Source organism: Hippopotamus amphibius, chromosome 10 (genome assembly GCF_030028045.1).
Source record: "Hippopotamus amphibius kiboko isolate mHipAmp2 chromosome 10, mHipAmp2.hap2, whole genome shotgun sequence".
Lineage (NCBI taxonomy): Eukaryota > Metazoa > Chordata > Mammalia > Artiodactyla > Hippopotamidae > Hippopotamus > Hippopotamus amphibius.
The window spans coordinates 35,767,836-35,794,169 of NC_080195.1; the positions used below are offsets into that span (position 1 = coordinate 35,767,836).

Here is a 26,334-nt window from a genome sequence, read left to right on the forward strand (position 1 = left end):
CAAAGTGGGAATTTTAAAGTAATCAGAACTCCCCTGGGGGTCTCCTTTGGGTAAAAAAACCCCCATTCTCTGCAGTCATGGAAGTAACATTTCACACCATTCCCAGTTATTTTAAGCCCCCCTCCCACCATTTTCTTTCCTATGGAGTTCAAGAAGGGCTGCAGATGGGAGGGTCTCAGGCCCAGCTGGGAAATGGGAATGCGGGAAAGAATTGGGCATTCGGGTAGCGAAGAGGGAAGAAGACTGGCCAGACGCGACGGGGAAAGAATATGTGGTGGAGACGCCAGACAGAGCCAGCCCTCGTCCCCGGTGCCCAGCCCTGGGAGAGCCAACTCGGGGTACGAAGAAGCCTTAGGCGGCGGCTCCCTCCCGGGGGACCCTGCGAGCGGCGGGCGCCAGAGGGAAGCCCGAGAGGCGACAGCGCCGGCCCCGCGAGGAGCAAGGCGCGCCCTCCGCTTCTTACCTTTGGGCATCTCCCGGTCACTGCTGTGCTGCAGGTGGTGGCCTTCGCCGGCTCCCAAGTCCAACTCGGCGAGTTCCACAGCAGCTGGCGCCAGCGCTACAGCCACCGCGTCCCCGGCCGCCGCCTCGTAGACCTCAGGCTCATCGTCCGGCTCCGCTGACCCCTTGCGCCAGCCCAACTTGGGGCTGGCATTGGGGCACACGCAACAGCTCAGCGTGTTCCCCATGGGCCCCTCCGCTCCTCACCGCAGCCGCCTCGGCTCCTCGGCTCCTCCCCCGACTCCGCAGCGCTCAGCAGCCGCCCCCCTACCCCAACAATGGCGAGGCGGGCACCGGCAGCGCCGCACATGTAGACGAGGCCTCGCCCGCCGCTTGCCTGCCTGCCCCGGCTAGGGCTCTGGCCCCGGCTGCACCCCCGCCGCCTCCCCGGAGCCAACTAGTCTGTGAGGGCAGCGACCAGACCGGCTTATTTAAAAGGGGTGGGGACTGGACAAGCGCTGAGACTCGCAGCCACTGAGCGGAGAGAGCTCGGCCGGAGCTCCTCCTCCTTCCACCACCCCTTCCGGACTGAAAGCCTCTCGCCTGGCCGGGCCTTGGCAACCGGAATGCATCCTTCGGGCACCTGGTTACGGTGGGCCAATCACAACCAGAGTTCGCGGCAAGCGCCCAGCGGAGCACAGGCACATGACTCACAATGCCCCGCCCCTGCCCCGCGGCTGCTCTTCCCCCCCTCCCCCCCCCCCAGCAGCGCACTGGGGACTCTGGTGTCCATTCACCGTGCGCCTCTGGGAGCTTTCTGATCCTGCGGGAAGCGCCACAGGGGTTTGTTAATGGAACCTGTCCTGAGTCAGTGGGCTCTACAAAAAGCCCCGTTTGTAAACATGCCGGTTCCCTTAGCAACTCGGTTTCTCCAGGTCTGACAGCTGCCTCATTTGATGTATTGCTCCACGAACTTAGTTACACCCGAATTGTTGACCGTTGTTTGTAACTAAATGCTCCTCCCCTCTTGCCTTCCAAAGAGTGTTAGTTTCCGCATGCAGTTTAACCACAGCAACCCCTGGGGCCCTGGTCCTACTCTCAATAAAGAGCTGTGGCTGTGTCTTGAATGAGACTCTAGGACACGTCACCCCTCCACTTCCTCATCGGTAAATTAGCAGCCGAACTCCTCCCTCCCACCTCTGAAACGCTGGGATTCAGCCGCTCGCTTTTTCTCGCCTGTTTCCTTCTTCCATGGCAGGAGTTTCCAGCTTTTCCTACTTTCGCCAACAGCAACGCATAAATCACGATTCTCTCATATTGACTTGAGAGTCACAAAGTGGACTTGATTTGATGAAGATGAAAACGATAGTTAACATTTGGCAAACACTGTGCGCCCGACCCCGTTCCAAGTGGGGTGCTCGTTCAACCCTTGGGAACAAAATTCTCAGAAACCCTCATCGTACAGATTTCACAGAAAGGAAGTTACGGTCCCAAGGTCACAAGATTGCTCAGGGGTGTGGCCAGGATTTGATCCCTGATTGTGTGGATCCCTAAAGGCACCTTATTGTGATCATCAGAGCATAAAAGAAGTCAGATGTGGTTGGGAGTGGCAGAGGGTATCAGGATTTTCTCTTTTTAAGGAGGAACAATTTTTGGATGTGGATTTTAAAATACTTTCCCTTCATTCAACATGGATTAGTCCCTCCTATGTGCCAGGCACTGTGTGCCTGAAATAATCCTGCATTCAATGAGCTCGGGCAGGTGAGAACAAAGGCTTAGAAAGTCCAATTGCCTGGGGTCACAGTGCTGCAAAGTACTTGAACCTGAAGTTCAAACCTAGATCTGTCTAACCCCAAGTAGATGCTGGAGTAAAGAGCTTGAATTTTTTCCCAGAAACACTAGAGGCATTGAATGTTGTGAAGTTACAGAGCCACTATCAGGTGGTTTGTGGTGAGGTCACTCTGGACAATAAGGAGAATTGATGGACCCAACAAGACCCATTAAGAGACTTCATATTCATCTGAGACTGGAGTGAGGGTTCAAACTGAAGGCAGTGGCAGAGGCTGGAGAGGAGGGAAAGGATTTGAGGTCATTTGGGAGGTAGGATAGAAGTGCTTGGTGACTAGATATGGAATGAGAAGGGAAAAGAGAGGCAAAAATGGCTGCTGGGGTTCTGGCTTAGGGAACCAGGTAGAGCACAGTGATTTTTTTCCTAGATAGAGAGTGCAGGAAGAGGAAGAGGTTTGGGGAGGAAGATCTTCTTGGGTTCTGTTAACTGGAACAGGGAAATGGAGCTCTCTGGTTGAAAGTTGGATGTAAACCTCTCTAGGCTAAGTCCATTTTGCCATATTCCAACCTATGTTTTCAGAAATAACACGTACTGAGGAGTAGAATCAAGATGGTGGAGTAGGAGGTGGTGCGCTCACTCCCTCTTGCAAGAGCATCGGAATGACAACTAACTGCTGAACAGCCATCGACAGAAAGACACTGGAACTCACCAAAAAAAAGCACCCCACATCCAGAGACAAAGGAGAAGCCGCAATGAGACGGTAGGAGGGGCACAATCGCATTAAAATCAAATCTCATAAATGCTGGGTGGGTGACTGACAAGCTGGAGAACAGTTATGCTGCAGAAGTCCTGGGGGTTCTGAGCCCCACATCAGGCTTCCTAACCTGGGGGTCCAGCAATGAGGAGGAATGCCCAGAGCATCAGACTTTGAAAGCCAGTGGGATTTGATTGCAGGACCTCCACAGGACTGGGGAAAACGGAGACTCCACTTTTGGAGGGCACACAAAAAAGTGTGCTCACCAGGACCCAGGGGGAAGGAGCACTGACCTCATAGGAGACTGAACCAGACCTATCTGTTGTGTTGGAGGGTTGCCTGCAGAGGTGGGGGGCAGCTGTGGCTCACAGAGGAGACAGGGGCACTGGCAGCAGGGGTTCTGGGGAGTGCTCATTGGCGTGAGCCCTCCCAGAGTCTGCCATTAGCCCCATCTAAGAGCCTGTAAGCTCCAGTGCTGCCTAGCCTCAGGCCAAACATCAAATAAGGTGGGAACACAGCCCCACCCATTAGCAGACAAGCAGATTAAAGTGTCACTGAGCTCCACCTACCAAATCAGATTAAAGTTTTACTGAGCTCTGCCCACCCATCCCAACCCACCATCAGTCCCTCCCATCAGGAAGCACCCACGAGCCTCCTAGACAGCTTCCTCCACAAGAGGGCAGACAGCAGAATCAAGCAGCATCAGCACTATTTCATCTTGTGGGAATTGAAAATCACAGAAACAGAAAGACAGAAAATGAAAAGGCAAAAGACTTTGTACCAGATGAAGGGACAAGATAAAACCCCAGAAAAACAACTAAATGAAGAGGAGATAGGCACTCTTCCAGAAAAAGAATTCAGAATAACGATGGTGAAGATGATCCAGGACTTTGAAAAAAGACTGGATGCAAAGATCAAAAAGTTGCAAGAAAAGTTTACCAAAGACCTGGAAGAATTAAAGAACAAACAGACAGAGATATGCAATACAATAACGGAAATGAAAAATACACTAGAAGGAACCAATAGCAGATTAACGGAGGCAGAAGGAAGAATAAGTGACCTGGAAGACAGAATGGTGATCATCACTGATGCAGAAAAGAATAAAGAAGAAAGAATGAAAAGAACTGAAGACAGCCTAAGAGACCTCTGAGACAATGTTAAATGTGCCAACATTCGCATTATAGGGGTCCCAGAAGGAGAAGAGAGAGAGAAAGGACCTGAGAAAATACTGGAAGAGACTATAGTTGAAAACTTCCCTAACATGGGAAAGGAAATAGCTCCCCAAGTCCAGGAAGCGCAGAGAGCCCCAGGCAGGATAAACCCAAGGAGAAACATGCGAAGACATTTAGTAGTCAAACTGACAAAAATTAAAGACAGAGAAATGTTATTCAAAGCAACAAGGGAAAAACGACCAATAACATACAAGGGAACTCCCATAAGGGTAACAGCTGATTTCTCAGCAGAAACTCTGCAAGCCAGAAGGGAGTGGCACAATATATTTAAAGTGATGACAGGGAGGAACCTACAACCAAGAATACTCTACCCAGCAAGGATCTCATTCAGATTCGATGGAGAAATCAAAAGCTTTACAGACAAGCAACAGCTAAGAGCATTCACCGCCAAACCAGCCTTACAACAGATGCTAAAGGAACTTCTCTAAGCGGGAAACATAAGAGAAGAAAAGGACCTACAAAAACAAAAACAAAACAATTAAGAAAACGGTAATAGGAACATACATATCGATAATCACCTTGAATGTAAATGGACTAAATGCACTAACCAAAAGACACAGACTGGCTGAATGGATACAAAAACAAGACCCATATATATGCTGTCTACAAGAGACCCACTTCAGACCTAGCGACACATTCAGACTGAAAGAGAGGGGATAGAAAAATATATTTCATGCAAATGGAAATCTAAAGAAAGCTGGAGTAGTGATACTCATATCAGATAAGAAAGACTTTAAAATAACAAATGTTACAAGAGACAAGAAAGGACACTACATAAAGATCAAGGGATCAATCCAATAAGAAGAGATAACAATTATAAATATATATGCACCCAATAGAGGAGCACATCAATACACAAGGCAAATGCTAACAACCATGCAAGAGGAAATCGAAAGTAATACAATCATAGTGGGGGACTTTAACACCCCACTTACACCAATGGACAGATCATCCACACGGAAAATTAATAAGGAAACACAAGCTTTAAATGACACAATAATTCAGCTGGATTTAATAGATAGCTATAGGACATTACATCCAAAAACAGATTACAGTTTCTTCTTCAGTGCACATGGAACATTCTCCAGGATAGATCACATTTTGGGTCATAAATCAAGCCTTAGTAAATTCAAGAAAATTGAAATTGTATCAAGCATCTTTTCTGACCACAACGCTATGAGATTAGAAATCAATTACAGGAAAAAAAAACTGTAAAAACACAAACACATGGATGCTAAACAATATGCTACTAAATAACCAACCGATCACTGAAGAAATCAAAGAGGAAATCAAAAAATACCTAGAGACAAATGACAATGAAAACACAACGATCCAAAACCTAGGGCATGCAGCAAAAGCGGTTCTAAGAGGGAAGTTTAGAGCAATACAATCCTACCTCAAGAAACAAGAAAGATCCCAAATAAAGAATCTAACCTTACACCTAAAGAAACTAGAGAAAGAAGAGCAAACAAAACCCAAAGTGAGTAGACGGAGAGAAATCATAAAGATCAGAGCAGAAATAAATGAAATAGAGACAAAGAAAACAACAGCAAAAATCAATAAAACGAAAAGCTGCTTCTTTGAGAAGATAAATAAAATTGATAAACCTCTAGCAAGACTCATCAAGAAAAAGAGGGAGGAGAGAAAAGATGGCGGCGAAGTAGAGAGACGTGGAGTGCATCCCTCTCCACAGATGCATTGGGAATGCACGGAAGGACGCAGTGATTCCCACAGAGAACCAGCTGAACACCAGCAGACGGCCTCGGACACCAGAGAGGGCTGCGGGGAGCCCGACACAGCCGACTTAATATTCGTTTAATCCAATACTTGGACATTAGTCTGAGGCTTGGACAGTCTTCTATAAACACCTCTATCGCCAGGACAAGCAACCCCAAAAGTTTGGACAACCATGAGGAAACAAAGAAACACCATGCAGGCAAAGGAGCAGGAAAAAAACCCACAAGACCAAATAAATGAAGAGGAAATAGGAAAAATGCCTGAAAAAGAATTTAGAGTCATGATAGTAAAAATGATACAAAGTCTCGATAACAAAATAGAGAAAGTACAAGAAACAGTTCATAAGAACTCAGAAAAACAGACAGCAATGGATAACAAAAGAACTGAAATTAAAAACACTCTAGGTGGCATAACCAGCAGAATAACTGAGGCAGAAGAACGAATAAGTGAGTTGGAAGATAGAGGGGGAAATAACTGCCACAGAGCAGGAAAATGAAAAAAGAATTAAAAGAATAGAAGACAGTCACAGAGACCTCAGTGATAACATTAAGTGTACCAACATTCGAATCATAGGCATCCCAGAAGAAGAAGAAAACAAGAAAGGGTCTGAGAAAATATTTGAAGAGGTTCGAGTAGAAAACTTCCCCAACATGGGAAAGGAAGTAATTAGCCAAGTCCAAGAAGCACAGAGAGTCCCATACAGAATAAACCCAAGGAGAAATACACCAAGGCACACATTAAACAAACCAACAACAATTCAACACAAAGAAAAAATATTAAAAGCAGCAAGAGGAAAGCAACAAATAACATATAAGGGAAAACTCAGAAGGGTAACAGCTGACCTTTCTACAGAAACTCTGCAGGCCAGAAGGGAATGGCAGGATATACTCAAAGTCCTGAAAGAGAAAAAACCTACAGCCAAGAATACTCTACCCAGCATGAATCTCATTCACATTCGATGGAGAAATCAAAAGCTTTCCAGACAAGCAAAAGTTAAGAGAATTCAGCACCACCAAACCAGCCTTACAACAAGTGCTAAAGGAACTTCTCTAAGTAGGAAACACAAGAAAAGGAAAACACCTACAAATACAAACCTAAAACAATTAACAAAATGGTAACAGGAACACACATGTCAATAATCACCTTAAATGTAAATGGATTCAATGCTCCAACCAAAAGACACAGACTGGCTGGATGGATACAAAAACAAGACCCTTCTATATGCTGCCTACAAGAAACCCATTTCAGACCAAGGGATACATACAGACTCAAAGTAAAGGGATGGAAAAAGATATTCCATGCAAATGGAAGTCAAAAGAAAGCTGGAGTAGCAATACTCATATCAGACAAATTAGACTTTAAAATAAAAACTACTAAAAGAGACAAGGAAGGACACTACATAATGATCAAGGGATCCATCCAAGAAGAACATATCACAATGGTAAATATCTATGCCCCCAACATAGGAGCACCTCAATACATAAGGCAAATGCTAACGGCCATAAAAGGGGACATCGACAGTAACACAATAATAGTGGGAGACTTGAACACCCCACTTACACCAATGGACAGATCATACAAACAGAAAATCAATAAAGACACACAAGCTTTAAATGACACATTAGACCATCTCGACTTAATTGATATTTAAAGGACCTTCCATCCAAAAACGACAGAATACACTTTCTTCTCAAGTGCACATGGAACATTTTCCAGGATAGATCACATCTTGGGTCACAAATCAAGCCTCGGTAAATTCAATAAAATTGAAATCACATCAAGCATCTTCTCAGACCACAATGCCATGAGACTAGATATCAATTACAGGAAAAACAGTGCAAAAAATACAAACACATGGAGGCTAAACAATACACTATTAAACAACCAAGAAGTCATTAAAGAAATCAAAGAGGAAATCAAAAAGTATCTAGAAACAAACGACAATGAAAAGACAACAACCCAAAACCTATGGGATGCAGCAAAAGCTGTGCTAAGAGGGAAGTTTATAGCGATACAGTCCTCCCTCAAGAAACAAGAAAAATATCAAATAAACAACCTAACCTTATACCTAAAACAATTAGAAAAAGAAGAACAAAGAAACCCCAAGGTGAGCAGAAGGAAAGAAATCATAAAGATCAGGGCAGAAACAAATGAAAACGAAAGGAAGGAAGCAATAGCAAAAATTACTGAAACTAAAAGCTGGTTCTGTGAGAAGATAAACAAAATTGATAAACCTTTGGCCAGACTCATCAAGAAAAAAGGCAGAAGATGCAAATCAACAGAATTAGAAATAAAAAAGGAGAAGTAACAACAGACACCACAGAAATACAAAAGATCATGAGAGACTACTTCAAACAACTATATGCCAATAAAGTGGATAACCTGGAAGAAATGGATACATTCTTAGAAAAATACGATCTTCCAAGACTGAACCAGGAAGAAACAGAAACCATGAACAGACCAATCACAAGTACGGAAATTGAGGCAGTGATTAAAAATCTCCCAACACACAAAAGCCCAGGGCCAGATGGCTTCACAGGCAAATTCTATCAAACATTTAGAGAAGAGCTAACGCCTATCCTTCTCAAACTCTTCCAAAATAGAGCAGAAGGAGGAACACCCCCAAACTCATTCTACGAGGCCACCATCACCCTGATACCAAAACCAGGCAAAGATGTCACAAAAAAAGAAAATTACAGGCCAGTATCACTGATGAATATAGATGCAAAAATCCTCAACAAAATACTAGCTAACAGAATCCAACAGCACATTAAAAAGATCATACACCATGACCAAGTGGGGTTTATCCCTGGGATGCGAGGATTCTTCAATATATGCAAGTCAATCACCGTGATACATCATATCAACAAATTGAAGGATCAAAACCATATGATCATCTCAATAGATGCAGAAAAAGCTTCTGACAAAATTCAACATCCATTTATGATAAAAGCTCCCCAGACAATGGGCATAGAAGGAAATTACCTCAACATAATAAAAGCCATATATGAGAAACCAAAAGCCATCATTCTACATGGTGAAAAACTGAAAGAATTCCCTCTAAGAACAGGAACAAGACAAGGGTGTTCACTCTCACCATTATTATTCAACATAGGTTTGGACATTTTAGCCACAGCAATCAGAGAAGAAAAAGAAAGAAAAGGAATCCAAATTGGAAAAGAAGTAAAACTGTCACTCTTTGCCAATGACATGATATTATACATAGAAAACCCTAAAGGTTCCAGCAGAAAACTGCTAGCACTAATTGATGAATTTAGTAAAGTAGCAGGATACAAAATTAATGCACAGAAATCTCTTGCATTCCTATACACTAACAACGGAAGAGCAGAAAGAGAAATTAAGGAAACTCTCCCATTTACCATTGCAACAAAAGGAATGAAATACCTAGGAATAAACCTGCCCAAGGAGGCAAAAGATCTGTATGCAGAAAACTTTGAGACACTGATGAAAGAAATCAAAGACGACACAAACAGATGGAGGGATATACCATGTTCTTGGATTGGAAGAATCAACATAGTGAAAATGACTGTACTACCCAAAGCAATTTACAGATTCAATGCAATCCCGATCAAATTACCAACGGCATTTTTCACAGAACTAGAGCAAGAAATCTTACGATTTGTATGGAAACACAAAAGACCCCGAATAGCCAAAGCAATCTTGAGAAGGAATAACGGAGTTGGTGGAATTTCAGGCTTCCTGACTTCAAACTATACTACAAGGCCAAAGTGATCAAGGCAGTATGGTACTGGCACAAAAACAGAAAGGAAGATCAATGAACATAAATGGACTAAATGCACCAACCAAAAGACACAGACTGGCTGAATGGATACAATAACAAGACTCATATATATCCTGTCTACAAGAGACCCACTTCAGACCTAGCGACACATTCAGACTGAAAGTGAGGGGATGGAAAAACATATTCCATGCAAATGGAAATCAAAAGAAAGCTGGAGTAGTGATACTCATATCAGATAATATAGACTTTCAAATAACAAATGTTACAAGAGACAAGAGAGGACATTACATAACGATCAAGGAATCAATCCAATAAGAAGAGATAACAATTATAAATATATATGCACCCAATAGAGGAGCACATCAATACATAAGGCAAATGTTAACAACTATGAAAGAGGAAATCGACAGTAAACACAATAATAGTGGGGGACTTTAACACCGCATTTACACCAATGGAGAGATCATCCACACAGAAAATTAATAAGGAAACACAAGCATTAAATGACACAATAAACCAGCTAGACTTAACAGATATCTATAGGACATGACATCCAAAAACAGCAGGTTACAGTTTCTTCTCAAGTGCACATGAAACAGTCTCCAGGATAGATCACATTTTGGGTCACAAATCAACCCTTGGTAAATTGAAAGAAATTGAAAGAGTATCAAGCGTCTTTTCTGACCACAATACTAGGAGATTAGAAATCAATTACAGGAAAGAAACTGTAAAAAACACAAACACATGGAGGCTAAACACTATGCCACTAAATTACCAAGAGATTACTGAAGAAATCAAAGAGGAAATCAAAAAATACCTAGAGACAAATGACAATGAAAACACAATGATCCAAAACCTAGGGGATGCAGCAAAAACAGTTCTAAGATGGAACTTTAGAGCAATACAATCCTACCTCAAGAAGCAAGAAAACTCCCAAATAAACAATCTAACCTTACGCCTAAAGAAACTAGAGAAAGAAGAGCAAACAAAACCCAAAGTGAGTAGACGGAGAGAAATCATAAAGATCAGAGCAGAAATAAATGAAATAGGAACAAAGAAAGCAATAGCAAAAATCAATAAAATGAAAAGCTGCTTCTTTGAGAAGATAAATAAAATTGATAAACCTCTAGCAAGACTCATCAAGAAAAAGAGAGGACTCAAATCAATAAAATCAGCAATGAAACAGAAGTTACAGAGACACTGCAGAAATAAAAAGCACCATAAGAGACTACTACAAGCAACTATATACCAACAGAATGGACAACCTGGGTGAAATGGACAGATTCTTAGAAAGGTATAACCCTCCAAGACTGAATCAGGAAGACATAGCAAATATGAACAGACCACTCACAAGGAATGAAATTGAAACTGTGATTAAAAACCTTCCAAGAAACAAAAGTCCAGGACCAAATGGATTCATAGTTGAATTTTCTCAAACATTTAGAGAAGAGTTAACACCCATCCTTCTCAAACTCTTCCAAAAAATTGCAGAGGAAGGAACACTCCCAAACTCATTCGATGAGGCCACCATCACCCTGATACCAAAACCAGACAAAGATACTACAAAAAGAGAAAACTACAGACCAATATCACTGATGAATTTAGATGCAAAAATCCTCAACAAAATACTAGTCAACAGAACCCAAAACCATACTAAAAAGGATCATCCACCATGATCAAGTGGGGTTTATCCCTGCAATGCAAGGATTCTTCAATATACACAAATCAATGTGATACACCATATTCACAAATTAAAGGATAAAAACCACATGATCATCTCAATAGATGCAGAAAACGCTTTTGACAAAATTCAACACCCATTGATGTTAAAAACTCTCCAGAAGGTGGGCATAGAGGGAACCTACCTCAACATAATAAGGGCCATATATGACAAACCCACAGCAAACGTCATTCTCAAAGGTGAAAAACAGAAAACATTCTCCCTAAGATCAGCAACAAGACAAGGATGTCCACTCTCGCCACTACTACTCAACATAGTTTTGGGAGTCTTTGCCACAGCAGTCAGAGAAGAAAAAGAAATAAAAGGAATCCAAATTGGAAAAGAAGAAGTAACACTGTCACTGTTCACAGATGACATGACACTATACATAGAAAATCCTAAAGATGCCGCCAGAAAACTACCTGAGGTAATCAATGAATTTGGTAACGTTGCATGATACAAAATTAACACATAGAAATCTCTTGCATTTCTATACACTAACAATGAAAGATCAGAAAGAAAAATTAAGGAAACAATGCCATTCACCACTGCAACAAAAAGAATAAAATGCCTAGGAGTAAACCTAACTAAGGAGGTTAGAGACCTGGACTCAGAAAACCGTAAGACACTCATGAAAGAAATCAAAGACGACACAACCAAATGGAGAGAGATACCATGTTCCTGGATTGGAAAAATCAACATTGTGAAAATGACTATACTACCCAAAGCAATCTACAGATTCAATGCAATCCCTATCAAGTTACCAATGCATTTTTCACAGAACTAGCACAAAAAATCCTAAAATTTATATGGAGACACAAAAGCCCCCGAATAGCCAAAGCAATCTTGAGGGGAAAAAATGCAGCTGGTGGAATCAAGCTTCCTGACTTCAGACGATACTACAAAGCTACAGGAATCAAGACAATATGGTACTGGCAAAACAACAGAAATATAGATCAATGGAACAGGATAGAATGCCCAGAGATCAACTATGGTCAACTAATTTATGACAAAGGAGCAAGGATATACAGTGGAGAAAAGGCAGCCTCTTCAGTAAGTTGTGCTGGGAAAACTGGACAGCTACATGTAAGAGAATGAAATTAGACCACTCCCTAACACCATACACAAAAATAAACTCAAAATGGATTAAAGACTTAAATGTAAGGCCAGACACTATAAAACTCCTAGAGGAAAACATAGGAAGAACACTCTTTGACATGATTCACAGCAAGATCTTTTTTGACTCACCTCCTAGTGTAATGGAAATACAAACAAAAAGAAATATGTGGGACCTAATGAAACTTCAAAGCTTTTGCACAGCAAAGGAAACTATAAGCAAGGCCAAACAACAGTCCTCAGAATGGGAGAAAATACTTGCAAATGAATCAACAGACAAAGGACTAATCTCCAAAATATAGAAACAGTTCATCCAGCTCAATATCCAAAAAGCAAACAACCCAATCCAAAAATGGGCAGAAGACCTAAAGAGGCATTTCTCCAAAGAAGATATACAGATGGCCAAGAGGCACATGAAAAGCTGCTCAACATCACTAATTCTTAGAGAAATGCAAATCAAAACGACAATGAGGTATCACCTCACACTGGTGAGAATGGGCATCATCAGAAAATCTACAAACAATAAATGTTGCCAAGGGTGTGGAGAAAAGGGAATGCTGTTGCATTGTGGTTGGGAATGTAAATTGATACAGCCACTATGGAGAACAGGATGGAGGTTCCTTGAAAAACTAAAAACAGAGTTACCATATGACCCAGCAATCCCTCTCCTGGGCATATACCCAGAGAACACCAACATGCAAAAAGACACATGCATCCCAATGTGCACTGCAGCACTGTTTACAAAGCCAGGACATGGAAGCAACCTAAATGTTCATCAACAGATGAATGGATAAAGAAGATGTGGTACATACATACAATGAAATACTACTCAGCTGTAAAAAGCAATGAACCTGGGTCATTGTAGAGTCACGGATGGACCTAGAGACTGTCATACAGAGTGAAGTGAGTCAGAAAGAGAAAAAATAAATATCGTAAATTAACACATATATGCGGAATATAGAAAAATGGTACAAATCAACTGGTTTGCAAGGCGGAAACAGAGACCCAGATGGAGAGAAGAAACATATGAACACCAAGTGGGGAAAGTGGGAGGTTTGGGGTGGGATGAATTGGGAGATTGGGATTGCCATTGATACATTACTAATAAGAAAAAAAAATCACACTGTATGCTTTAAATATATGTAGTGTATTGTATGTCAATTGTATCTCAACAAAAGTTCTTGAAGAAAAAGAAAAAGAAAGAAAAAAAACCAGACTCCATGCTCCCAATGCAGGGGGCCTGGGTTCGATCCCTGGTTGGGAACTAGATGCTAGCTAGCCACAACTAAAGAGCCCATCTGCCTCATCTAAAACCGAGCACAACCAAAAGAAAAAAATATACACATAGTCAGCTCTCTTATGCGTGGTTCCTCTGTATCCGAGCTTCTGCACCCGGGGATTCACCTAACTGAGGATCATGCAGTGCCATAGTATTTACTCTTGAAAACAATCCATGTGGAAGTGGACCTGTGCAGTTCAAACCCATGTTATTTAAGAGTCAACTGTAAATGAGATAATTACTTCTTGCAATAAAGGCTAAGAAGAAAAGAGAAAAGAGAAGGGCTGACATCAGGTAGATTGGTCAATGAGAACCTCTCTGAGGAGCTGACACTTGACCTCAAGGTTGAGAAAGAGGCGACCCAGCTCAGAGCTGGGAGAAGCGAGCTCCAGGCTCAGGGATTGGTTGGTGCAGAAGCCATGGAGGAAGAGGGCACTCAGCAGTCTAAACTCTTCCAGAAACAGTATGACTGGAGACTAGTGAATGAGGGGCAAAAATGGCACACATGACATAACATAAGAGCCAGATACACAAGACTTTGAAAGTCATGGGAAGGGATATGGATTTTATTAGAAGTGTAAAAATAAAGGCAATTCACAAAGAGGTATTACGCTGGGGAGTTCCTGCTCAATCTGGTTACTCTGTGAAAAACAGGCTCCATAACATTCCTTCTCAACAGAACCTGCATGTCATTCTCCTCGTTTTTCTTCATGCAGACGACAAAGAAGACACACAAAAACACGTGAAAGAGGAAGGCACGGGCGAAAGCCCAGGGCTCTAGATTTTCCGTCTTGGGATCTTCTTCCACGCCATGCTCCCTCTTGTGAATTAAATGGGGGAAATATCCCATTAAAATGAACAGGGTCTGGGACTTCCCTGGTGCTCCAGTGGTTACCACTCTGTGCTTCCACTGCAGGGGATGCAGCTTCAGTCCCTGGTCAGGGAACTAAGATTCCGCGAGCCATGCAGCACAGCCAAGAAATTTAAAATAAAGAAATAAATCAAATAAAATAAGAAAAAAAAAGAAATAAATCAAATGAATAGGGTCTTTGGTTTCAATATTCTTTTGCCACACACAGTTCTGGCATAAGAGTTTATCAATCAGAATCTTGCCCTAGAAAGACAAACAGGGAGGCAGAAAGAAATGAGGTAAGAAGGCAGGAGGAAGGGAGCCCTATCTATTTAGCATGTCAGTAAGCCCGCTGTAGCCAATACAGTCTTCTCTGTCATGGAATAAGTGAAATGTACAGATTATTTTTGGAAAGGAGCAGTGAGGCGCGTACAAAGAGAAAGTGCTGTGAGAACCCGCCTGGGAGGCAGCCCCACAGTCGCCTCGCCCAGGATGCTGTCTTTGTCAGGAGGACCCAGGGATGCTTTGTGAGAAGGTGTGGTTATCTCCACAATGCCCAAAGTTAAGTGTGATATGCTGGGGTTCCTGCTCAGCCTCAGGCATCACTGTTATCAACAGGCTTATTTCCACCAGTGAAAAATGTACAGTTGACCCTTGAACAAGGGGGTTAGGAACAACAACCACCTCCAGGCAAAAATCCGAATACAGGGAGTTCCCTGGTGGTCCAGTGGTTAAGACTCTGTGCTCTCAATGCAGGGGGCACAGGTCCGATCCCTGGTTGGGGAACTAAGATCCCACATGCCACATGGCTCGGCGCCCCCCTGCCCCCAAAAAATTCGAGTATAACTTACAGTTGGCCCCCTTTATACACAGTTCTTCCATATCTGAGGTTCTGAGTGGGTGGGTCCGACCCACCACAGATGGTTTAGTCATGTAGTAATTACTAATGAAGAAAATCTAAAACCATGCAGTTCAAACCCATGTTGTTCAAAAGTCAACTCTACAAACAGCTCAGACCAGACAAGCTGAGCTTATTTATTTATTTGTCTCACAGGTACGAGCCCTTGTGTGGACAAGACCAAAATAACGGGCACGTCTGGAAATACAAGTGAGTCCCTAAGTACCAAAATCGAGATGCTCCAAATCAGGGTCTTTGCTTCCCTGTTGCTGTTTTTAGAGTCTTCTCTCTTTAGAAACTGAGTGGCCTCCAGTTCCCTGTTCCAACAGCCAAAGCTACTGATGCCAGTTGTGAGTTCAGTCTCTCTCCTTCTTCCTCTGAACAGGAAATGTGCGTGCTGTATGTGGATTCATTTCTGATATTTCTCATTGCGAAGCTTTTGGCTCCAGGCTCTGACACCTTGAATCTGCCTCCCTGCAGGATGGAAACGAGGGCCCGGAACAACCTTGTGCACTTTCTCCAGAGCAGGGCTGTGCCAATAGTATCTCCTGGCCATGGCCTCCTTCAGCCTGAGTCCTGGGGAAGATGGGAATGATTGCTCCACGAGGTGAGGACGGAGGAGCCTGGTGGACTCCGCAGGCCCAGTGAGGCACACGTCAGGATTGAAGAGGCTTCGTTTCCCACATTCTGTTCCCACAAAGCACGATTATAGGGAAGGGCTTCCATATAGCCCGTGGAAAACCCCAGCCAAAAACAGCTTCAGCTGTCCAGATTCAGAGCAGAAACAGACATGAAGGGGCCGTAAGGAAAAGCAAGGATGAGCAGCACTGAGTTTTCACGCAGGCAGGCATCTGTGCTAACTTTAGCCTCACCCCCAGCACAGGCATGTAGGGCCTGAGGACTTGCCAGCGGCTGGCGGGATGCTCCCAGGTCTCACCGCCTAGCTCTCCTCACTGCATTCAAGGATCTGTCTGTGAGCTCCAGTTGCCCTTCCTTTGCAGAATTTCATCAAAAATATTCGAGATGAGGGGCCCTTCACCTGGATTGTCCTGAACTGGCATCAGGGGTCTGAGACCCCTTCAAAACAATCAGAATGGCAAATTTGGGCACATGCGTTTTCCTGCAGCGAAAATGCATCATTAGCAATAGATTCTTGAAAGGATGTATAATCCCGAAGCTGAAAATTAACGCGCGCTCAAGAGAGAGGATATGGAGTACCTTACCAAGAGGGAGGACCGATGAAGTGCAAGCAGGTACCCCCATCTCACCCCCTCCCATCCCAGGGCCTCCTCTGCACACTTCTCCAAAAAAGGCTGGTTTCTTGACCCACTTTCACTCCGTTTCTACTCTGGTTCAATTAGGATTTTCTCAATTTCTAATCTCTCTCAGACCCTGACAAGATGACATCTTTTCTGATGAGATTTCCACACTTTTTTAGAGCCAACGCTAACTGTAGGCACCTCCCCAAGGCCTGAGCTGCTGACGATTCCTCCCATCAGTCCTCTCATACCAAAGCCGTCCCAGTGAACCCTTCACAGCACTGCTTGGCTCTTCACTGTCTTCCTCTAGATCTGATTCCTCGATCTTTGGTTTCTCCTACAATTCACTGTGTTTTGACACCTTCAAACAAGGTTTTCCTGCACACCCATCAGTAGCTCTTTTAAAAACAATGTCTGGGTGGACCAAGTGTTGATTTCAAAATCTGTTTACATTTAACGTTATGTTAGAGGTGTGATATGCTCTGGTACGCATATGAGCAATATTTCTAATAAAACTTTTGCTAGCATTTGCTGCGCTCTCTCTAGGTGCCAGGCACTATTTGCAATGCTTGGCGTGACTGACATTTAATCCTGACAACTCTACAAAGGTGGTACAAGTGCTATTCCCAGCTCAAAATGAGAAAGTCAAGATGCACAGCAAAGTTCAAAAACTTGCTCTGTTTACACAGCTAGTAAACAACAGACTCAGAATTTCAACCCAAGCAGTTATGGCCCCAGAGCCCAATTTCTTTTTCTTTTTTTTTTTAACTTACCACGCCTTTTATTTTCTTTAATTTTTCCTAACTAGACATCAGTAGGTGTATCAAAGTTTTAATAGAAATGATAATCCTTAGGAAAAAACTTTACATGACCACAATCAGATAGACAATTAAAGTTCATATAATGAATTATATAAAGCAATTAAAATCATAATTTGACCCAAAAAGTGAGAAAAAAGAAGACATTCGCTGATTTGCAGTTCATCTCAAAATGATTCCCCCAAAAGGAAAGTATATGCACATTTAACCAGCATACTTTGTATATTCAAAGCTCTGGGAAGGATGACCTCCCCAAGGACAATAGCTCTGTGTTAAGCCACCACTAGATACCCTAGGCTTCCTGCACAATTTCATGAGACCTTTAGTTAGAGCTCATCTCTGCTAGGGAACCACTTTTTAAAAACTTTCTCTGGGGTGGTGTCTGAATAAAGACTTTGCTATAATTAAAAAGGACTTACAGGGGAAAGAGGATGTAGGAATGCTAATGAGGTTTTTGAAGAAATGCTCTCAGACCCCCATTTCTTAGCCATATTCCTTAACGTCTCTGTTCCGTAGTTTCCTCATCTGTAAAATGGGTTGCACAGTATCAGAACTACAGTGTAAGGGGCTGGTGGAATTAAATGATATGCCTCAAGAGAACGCTGGGAATGAGCAATATAAAGCATTAGATCAATATTAGCCATAACAGAATGGATGGAATGTAATATACTTGGTTTCCCAGCTCCTTAGAAGCCAGTGTGTCACATGCCACAGTTCCGGTGAACGAGGCAAAATTCTCCAGGGCGGACATCCCTTCCCGACTAAAGGGCACAGTATTAAAAGAATGCCTTTTGCGCTACCGTCTTCCTCACCGTCTGATGTGCGGCTGTGTGGTGTGAATATTTCATAGTGACTTAGCAACCCCAGATGAAAGCCATACTCTAAGCTGATGAAGGAGAGACAGGAGCCTGGTGCCTCAAAAACTTAGTAAAACAGTTTCCCCAAGCTTGACTGCCTACTCCAGACTTCTTGTTAGAAGAGACATGGAAACTCCTGTATCTATAAGTTGGGTTTTCTGTGGTTTGCCATAGAATGTATCCCTCCCCGGTACCCCACCACTCAAAGCCAGGTCCTTCAGGAAGCCCATGGAAGCTCCATGAACTCATGGTTTCCAGTCTCACCTAGGCCTCCTTGCAGCTACTCCTCTACCTCTTTAGGATTTTGGGGGGTTTATTTTTGGCCATGCTGTGTGCCTTGTGGGATCCAAGCTCCCCGACCAGGGATCGAACCCAGGCCCCAGCAGTGAAAGCACAGAGTCCTAACCCCTGGACAGCCATGGAAGCCCCTCCTTACTTTCTTTGATGAGCTTCTTATCCTCCTTTCCTCGATGGGAACACTCTCGAGTCCCTGATAGGCCTCACTCTTTTTTTTTTTTTCATTGAAGTGTAGTCAATTTACAGTATTGTGTTCATTTCAGATGTAGAGCAGCATGATTCAGCATTTTTGCAGATTATATCCCATTACAGGTTATTGCAACATATGGGGTATAACTCCCTGTGCTATACGGTATATCCTTGTGGCTTATCTAGTTCACATGTAGTAGTTTCTGTTAACACCACTCCCCTAATTTGTCCCTCCCCCACTCCCTCTCCCTTTTGGTAACCGCAAGTGTGTTTTCTATATCTGTCAATTTGTTTGAGAGCCCTCACTCTCTTAAGCAGCTGACTCTACCTCCCGATGAACAGAGTTAAAAAAAAAATTGTATTGGAACAGTTAATTTCTCACCATGTGCTCCACCGGTGCCCGCAGTTATCCAGTTCTTGACATGGTGTAGGTGTGTTCCCCTCCTTTAGTGCTCGGAAAATCCTTCCCTTGATACATTCTCTCAGCTTCTGTTCACTCCTAAACCCATTGCAATCAGCCTTTGGTTTCAGCCAGAAATTCACTGAAACCGCACTTGCTAAGGTCACAAATTTGGCCTCACATTGCCAAAGAGAAATTTTGGGACCTTAATTCAAGTTGACCTCAAAACAGCATTTAACATGGCCAACTATCACCTCCCTTTTTGGTATTACTTCTTCCTACAGCGTCCATACTGCTTTCACTAAATTCTGAGTTTACCTACTCTACCCATTATCTTTTCACTTGAATCCCTTACACTTTGTCCCTGGCTAAATCCCCCTGGCTTCCTGATATATTCTATATACTCTCTTTGGATGAACTCAGCTAATTTGTAACCGAAGACCCACCAACATACGGGTATTTTGCCACTAGCAACAATGGACTGTCACCTTGCAGATCAGCCCTTCAACCCCAAACAAAATATCATTCAACATCCGTTTGAAGGTATCAGAAAGGGACCAAGGCACTGAATACGCATGGGGCCACATTTCTGGAAAGAAGAAAAACCCAAGGAGGGGAACCCTTATCTTTGACATGCCTCTCCTCTCCATGCACTCCTTACTCAGATGAACAACAAAGAAATCCACCCAGCTGCTCAAGCTGGATAATCTGCATCATTCTAGCTTCCTTTTCTCTCTTACACTCTTCATTCTAAGAATTATCAAACTCTGCTGACTCTCTCTCCTAAATCTCTCTCCTATCTCTTCCTTCCTCTACCTCTCTCACCACACTACCCCAGACGAAGGCCTCATTATTTCAAACACCCTGGAGTATTTAAAAATAGCATCCTATTTGGACTCCTTGCTTCCAGGCTCACCTCCACATGCCGCCAGAATTATTTCATTAAAATACAAATCTAACCATGTCACTCCACTGCCTAAACTGCTTTAGTGACTCCACTTCACCTGAAATGGGAAGCACAACATGAAGGCCTTTACTTTGGCCTTCTGAATGCCACTCTGTCTTACCTCCCATCCTATCCAATGTGCAATCCTAGTAGTTCCTCAAGGAAGTCCAGGCTTCCCTCTAGAGTCATGCCATAAACTTTGTGTTTCCTCTGCCTGGAAAATCCTCCCCACCCTCCACCGCTCCTGTAAAGTTCTCCCCATTTGGGGAGAATAAGTAAAATCCCTATTTCATAAACTCCACCCAAGTAAATTCAAAGGAATGAAAGATTTCAGAGCAGGAACACATAAAAAAAAGCACTGGCAGAAGGCGCACATGTGTACTTTTTTCCCTTTAAGGCAAGGGTCAGCAAACTACAACCTGAGAGTCAAATTCAGCCTGCAGGCTAGTTTTTGTAAATCAAGTTGTATTGGAACACAGCTCTGCCCACTGGTTCACAGGTTGTCTGTGGCTGCTTTTGCCCTGCAACAGCACAGTGTTGAGCAGTTGAGGCAGAAACCATGTGGGCTGAAAAGCCCTAAAATATTTACTATCTGGCCCTTTACAGAAAAAGGTGACTGACCCCTGCAACTTTAAAAAAAAATTTGAGCAGATATTATTGAACTTAAAAGATGGAAAATTCTGAATATGTAAAACTTAGAAACTACTGATTCCACAAGTGCAAACAATATTGAAAGTCAAATGACCAAATGGGAAGAACATTGCAAATACGTACAGCAGACAAACAAATAGAATATATTCATCATACAAGTGAGGAAAAGATCATTCAAACAGGAAAATGAGTAAATGACTTCAACAGCTAATTGAAAGATGAAGAAGTATCAACGGACAATAAATGCATGACGATATTTTCTACCTTGTTAGCAATCAAAAAGGGGGAAAAGAAAGAAAGAAAGAAAGAAAGGAAGGAAGGAAGGAAGGAAGACAAGACTCATAGTTTACCTTAAAAAATAAGCAAATAAAAATAAACAGTCGCACTCTGTACTGGCAAATGTTCAAAAAGCAGGTAGTCTTAGAAGAGGTAATGGGAGTAAAACTTTGACATACTACACTTTGGGGAAGACATTTGTCTGTTAGAACACGGGTCAAACGTTCTTTCCAACTAAAAAGCTTAGCAGTAGGAAAATGTTATTCTAGTATCGGCCAGTTTACAGCACATTGTTTTAGGGTGACGAATCGGGTTTAAAACCTACTGTTTTCAGGAGAAGCCTGTGACTGTGAGTGTCCCCGCCCCAGCCTGCAGGTGGCGCCATCACCAGCACAGACACCACAGCTGTCTTCCTTGGCATTGCTCCCCAGGTGCCGGTCGCAGCCCACTGCCTGCAAACAGAAGCATGGCAGTCAGGGGTGGGGAGAGATACAGGGATGTCCTTCTGTATGTCAGAAACCATATTCATGGTGTGATCCTTCCTAAAAGCATGAAGAGGCTCTCTTTAGGAGAATCTAGTCTTTAAAATATACAACAATATATAAAGCTTGACAGTACCATGTTATTTACATGATTTTCATCCAAAGCCTAAATAATTCAAAAAGGAAGACTTGAGGCTGCCCCTTGAGGCTCCCACTCTTAGTTTTGTATTTATATTTTTATTCAGGTATTTGATGTACATAAAATAAATGACCATTACAGATATATTTCCTCTCTCCTCTTTCCCAACCCCTTCCCTCTCTTTCTATCCCTACCCTAGTCCTAGGCTCTCATTTCTTCCCCTAAATGACCACTATTTTGAAATTGATGTATACCCTTCTGGTCCATAGTTTTATTTTAATTTCTTTTTTTCTGTTTTTAATCTCAGGCTATACCTGTATCTTAACATCAATGATGTATCCACATTTCTCTGTATTCTGTTATCTGCATTTGTATCTTTGTATCTCTGTCTGTTTATTATTATCTATACCCAGACCTACATATCTCTACCTTTGTGTCATTATATATGCGTACATATGTAATATGTATATATATAATCTTCAAAAAAACTTTTATAAACAATTTTTAAAACATAAGAAACAAATTAATGAGAGTGAATTCATAGGATATGCTTATACTGATATCCTTCAGTCTCTTTTGAATTATTACTTTTGTGAGTTGTGTTTGGCTATTTGCTGGACTGTGACCTTCCTTATATGAGAGAAAGTGCTATGTCTTGTATTTCTTTTCATTTTACAAGTATGTCTTTTACATGATATGCGCCCAATAATATTAACTGATGAGCTGGTGTATCCCTACCTCCCCATACACATTCAACTTTATTTGTATGTATACGCCTGGTGTGGAAGTGCAGAGACCTTGGAGGCAAACAGCTCACTTACACAACCTGCCCTGTCCTACCACCCCTTCCAAGCTGCAAGACGTGGAACAACGCCAACTCTAGGAGACTCATCTTCCGCAAGAGTAGGATAGAGGCAATCGTACATACATCACATTGGGTCTATTAAGAGTGAAATGAGAAAACACATGCGAAACTCTTAGTACAATGATTAGAACACTCAAAGGGCTCAACGAAAGAGCCCCTTTAATCATCTCTCTCTCTTTCTCATTTTGTTTTGACTCCCAGCCTGACCCCCTGTGCTGCTTTCGTTTGGGAAATTACCGGATCAGATTTCGTATCCAAGGTGTTGAAGGGAATATAAGCCTTTTTTTTTTTTGGCACACGGGCTTACTTGCTCCGCAGCATGTGGGATCTTCCTGGAGCTGGGATCGAACCCATGACCTCTGCATGGGTAGGCGGATTCTTAACCGCTGCGCCACCTAGGAAGCCCTGAAGGGAATATAAAACTGGAGGAAGCTGAAACCACATCTAGAGACCAATCTTTCCAAAATGGTGGTGCTGAAGGGAAGGAAAAAGATCAAATGAAAGTTTCAGGGAGAGGTAGGAAAAGTTCCAAGGAAGTTGAAGGAAAAGCCTATGATCAGAGATATTTTCAAATTCACAAAGTGCTGTGATGAAGAAAGGGCTCTGTGTATTTTCAAATGGCAAAAGCTACAGGTTTAGGCATCGTTTAGCTCAATGTGAGAAAGTTTTTAAAGTCAGAGTTATCCAACAAGAAAAGTTCAACCATGGGCTAGGTAGGAGAACTTGTGGCAGGAACTGGAGAGGGGAATAAATTATCTGATGAGCAGCAGAATCCTCTGAGATCCTTTCATGCTGATTATATGCTTTTTATAAAGTTAATAGTGAACTATTCATAATAGTTGATATTTATTGAATGCTTACCACGTACCTGACATTATGCCAAGCATGTTATACACATTATTTCATTTAATCTTCACAGCAAACCTTTTGATAGCTTTTATCTCTAGTTTACAAATGAGGTATCTGAGTGTTACTGAGGGTATACGACTTTCCAACATTACACAACTAGTATATTGCTTTAAAACCCAGGGCAAAAAAACTAAACTGAACTTGTTACCTTCCCCCCAAATTTTATGCCTTTTTCTGTTTTCTGTCTCCATGAAATGAGGTCAGAATTGTCTGCTTCCCCAAACTTAAAGCTTCAACCTCATCCTCAAACATGATCTCTCCCATTTCTCCCTAAGACAATCAATGGATTTTATCAAATCTGAGGTGGCTTTGGTACATCCGGGTCCTTTAAAATATGGCTCTCAGCATGAAGGAGAAAGAGGGGATAGAAATACAGATTTTGCAGTTATCAAGAATGTACTTTGGAAAATAGTATAACTCGGGATGAGACTGACACTTTTATATGTTATCGTAGGACTGTAAATGGACTCAACAGTGTTCTCAAAGAAACTAAATAGCATGAAAAATGTTCCTCTTAGAATCAGTAGCGGGGAAATATCCTAAGCTGAATAAGTAATATGTATTCAACAATTGTCTTTTAGTTCATTGATTCAGAGGCTGCATCTTGTCTTTCTCCTCCTTGCTGACTCCTTTTGAGCTAAATCATGTATACTGGGACAATGTGGATAATGAAAATGTGCTTGTATGACTCAACTGTGCAAACCCTTTACGCCTACTTTTCCAGTTGCTCTTTATATTAAACAAAATGTAGATTTATAAAGATCTAACGAAGATGTAACGACAGGCTTTTTCATTACGAGTATCAAAGTAAGCACTGAACGAAAAAATTAGCTTTTGATTCCTTCTTTTTGTAACTAGACATTTGATGATCAATTCAAGGATTAGTATTAAGAGACCTGGAAACCATCTGCAGAAAAATTGTAAGGAGTGCTTTCTCAAGAATGTCAGTATAATAGCCCAGAGTGTTTATACCAGAGGGCAGAAGACCTTCCCTCATATTCCACCTAATAACTACCTCAAAGCCACATTTTTACTATAACACCAGGACCAAAGCTCAGGATGGAGACCACAAGGCTAGGATTCATTAATAACATGTATATTAAGAGAATTTAAAATAAATAGAATGAGTAATAAAGATGAAATTATAAATGCTTTCAAAAATACATTTTATATAAGATAGAAATATTTCAGGGCTTCCTAGGTGGTGCAGTGGTTAAGAATCCGCCTGCCAATGCAGAGGTCACGGGTTCGATCCTAACTCCAGGAAGATCCCACATGCCATGGAGCAACTAAGCCCGTGTGCCAAAAAAAAAAAAAAAAAACATAAGATAGAAATATTTCAACAGAGCTAAAGAAATGTAACATGTACACTTTTAATGTTTTTATTAATCCAGCACATTTTTATCATTATATGAGTATACTAGCATTTTTTGCTGGAAACTCTGAAATTACAGAAAAGCATAAAAAGTGAAATTAGTCACTCATCATCCCAATATTAAAAGGAAAGCTCTACAAATATTTAGGTATCTAAACTACAGCTATATATATTACTCTATGTAGTATAATAATTGTGTGTGTGTATATACATTATTTTTTACATTTTATGACAAAAACCAATGAACTATGACCATTTTCCTCTATTACTAAATAATCCATTTATCTTCATAGAAGTCCATTTTATGGCTTCATCACAATTTATTTCTTAATCTTGAGAAAGTATAATTTAAAATTATTCGATGACAGGCAGTGATACAGTAGTGTATGGAGCAGTTATCAAAGAAATCATCTGCAGAACCAAACAAAGATACTGAAAGCAAAATAAGCATAAAATGGCCACAGAATGTTTGCATGTAACAGTGATTAGCTAAAGATGGTGGGAGGAGGGGGCCTATCAGGAGGGAGGGGAGAGTTAGATAAAGAAGGATTTTGAAAGCCACGCTTAAAGAGTTCACAGTTTACCCTGAGGGCATGTTTGTGTACGGAGGCATACTTTAATAAAATCAATGTTTTTGAAAGTTTAATCAAGTGGCCATATGTTATGGGAGTGGAGTGAGAAGAGACTGAAGACAAGCAGACCTGTAAAGTGGTTACTGTATTAATTCCAGCAAGAGATGAAAGGGATGGCACAGGGAATGGAAAGAAAGAGGCATCTAGATGAAGAGAAACCTTTTGAGTAACAATGTCATATAACTGAGTCTCTCTGATTGGAGAGGAGAAACAAACATTACATTGGTTTTGAACAGGAAAGCTGAAGCTATGGCAAACCCCCAACTCAAAATTGTGGTAGCTATTTGGAGTATAATAAAAGAGTCTGTTGCAGTTCTGAATAAGTAACTGTACAAAAGTTACCTGCAATGTTGGAGACTTGAGCAAAAATAAGCTAAGGATAAAAGGAGTAAATAGCAAAAGTTTGAGAAGTACATGGAGGGAATGTCCAGAGTAAAGAAGGCAAGAGAAGGAAAATAACCAGGAAGAGAGGAAAAAGAAAGCAAAAGCAGCTAGAACTGGGCAAATTACAGAAAGGAATAAAACAGTAAGAACTGGAAAGACTACTGGATTTGACAAAGAGTTCCTGGGGTGATTTCAAGAAGGCAGTTTCACGCAACATATGGGAAAAATAAAACAAAAATAAAATAAAACCCAGGGCATCTGACAGCAGAGTCTGAA

General features: G+C 41.9%; 1 protein-coding gene across 4 annotated transcripts in view; it reads right to left on the bottom strand.

Annotated features, from left to right (window-relative positions):
* Window positions 1-26,334, bottom strand: part of LOC130830077 (cyclin-Y-like protein 1) — a 75,400-nt gene that overhangs the window by 40,215 nt on the left and 8,851 nt on the right. The window contains exon 2 of one of the 4 annotated variants that reach the window (XM_057696986.1): window positions 21,598-21,724. In XM_057696986.1, the coding sequence (XP_057552969.1) occupies window positions 21,598-21,724 (127 nt within the window). Of the gene's footprint in view, window positions 1-463; window positions 980-21,597; window positions 21,725-26,334 lie in introns of those variants that run through there. The other 3 variants (XM_057696988.1, XM_057696989.1, XM_057696987.1) reach the window with 3 other exon arrangements.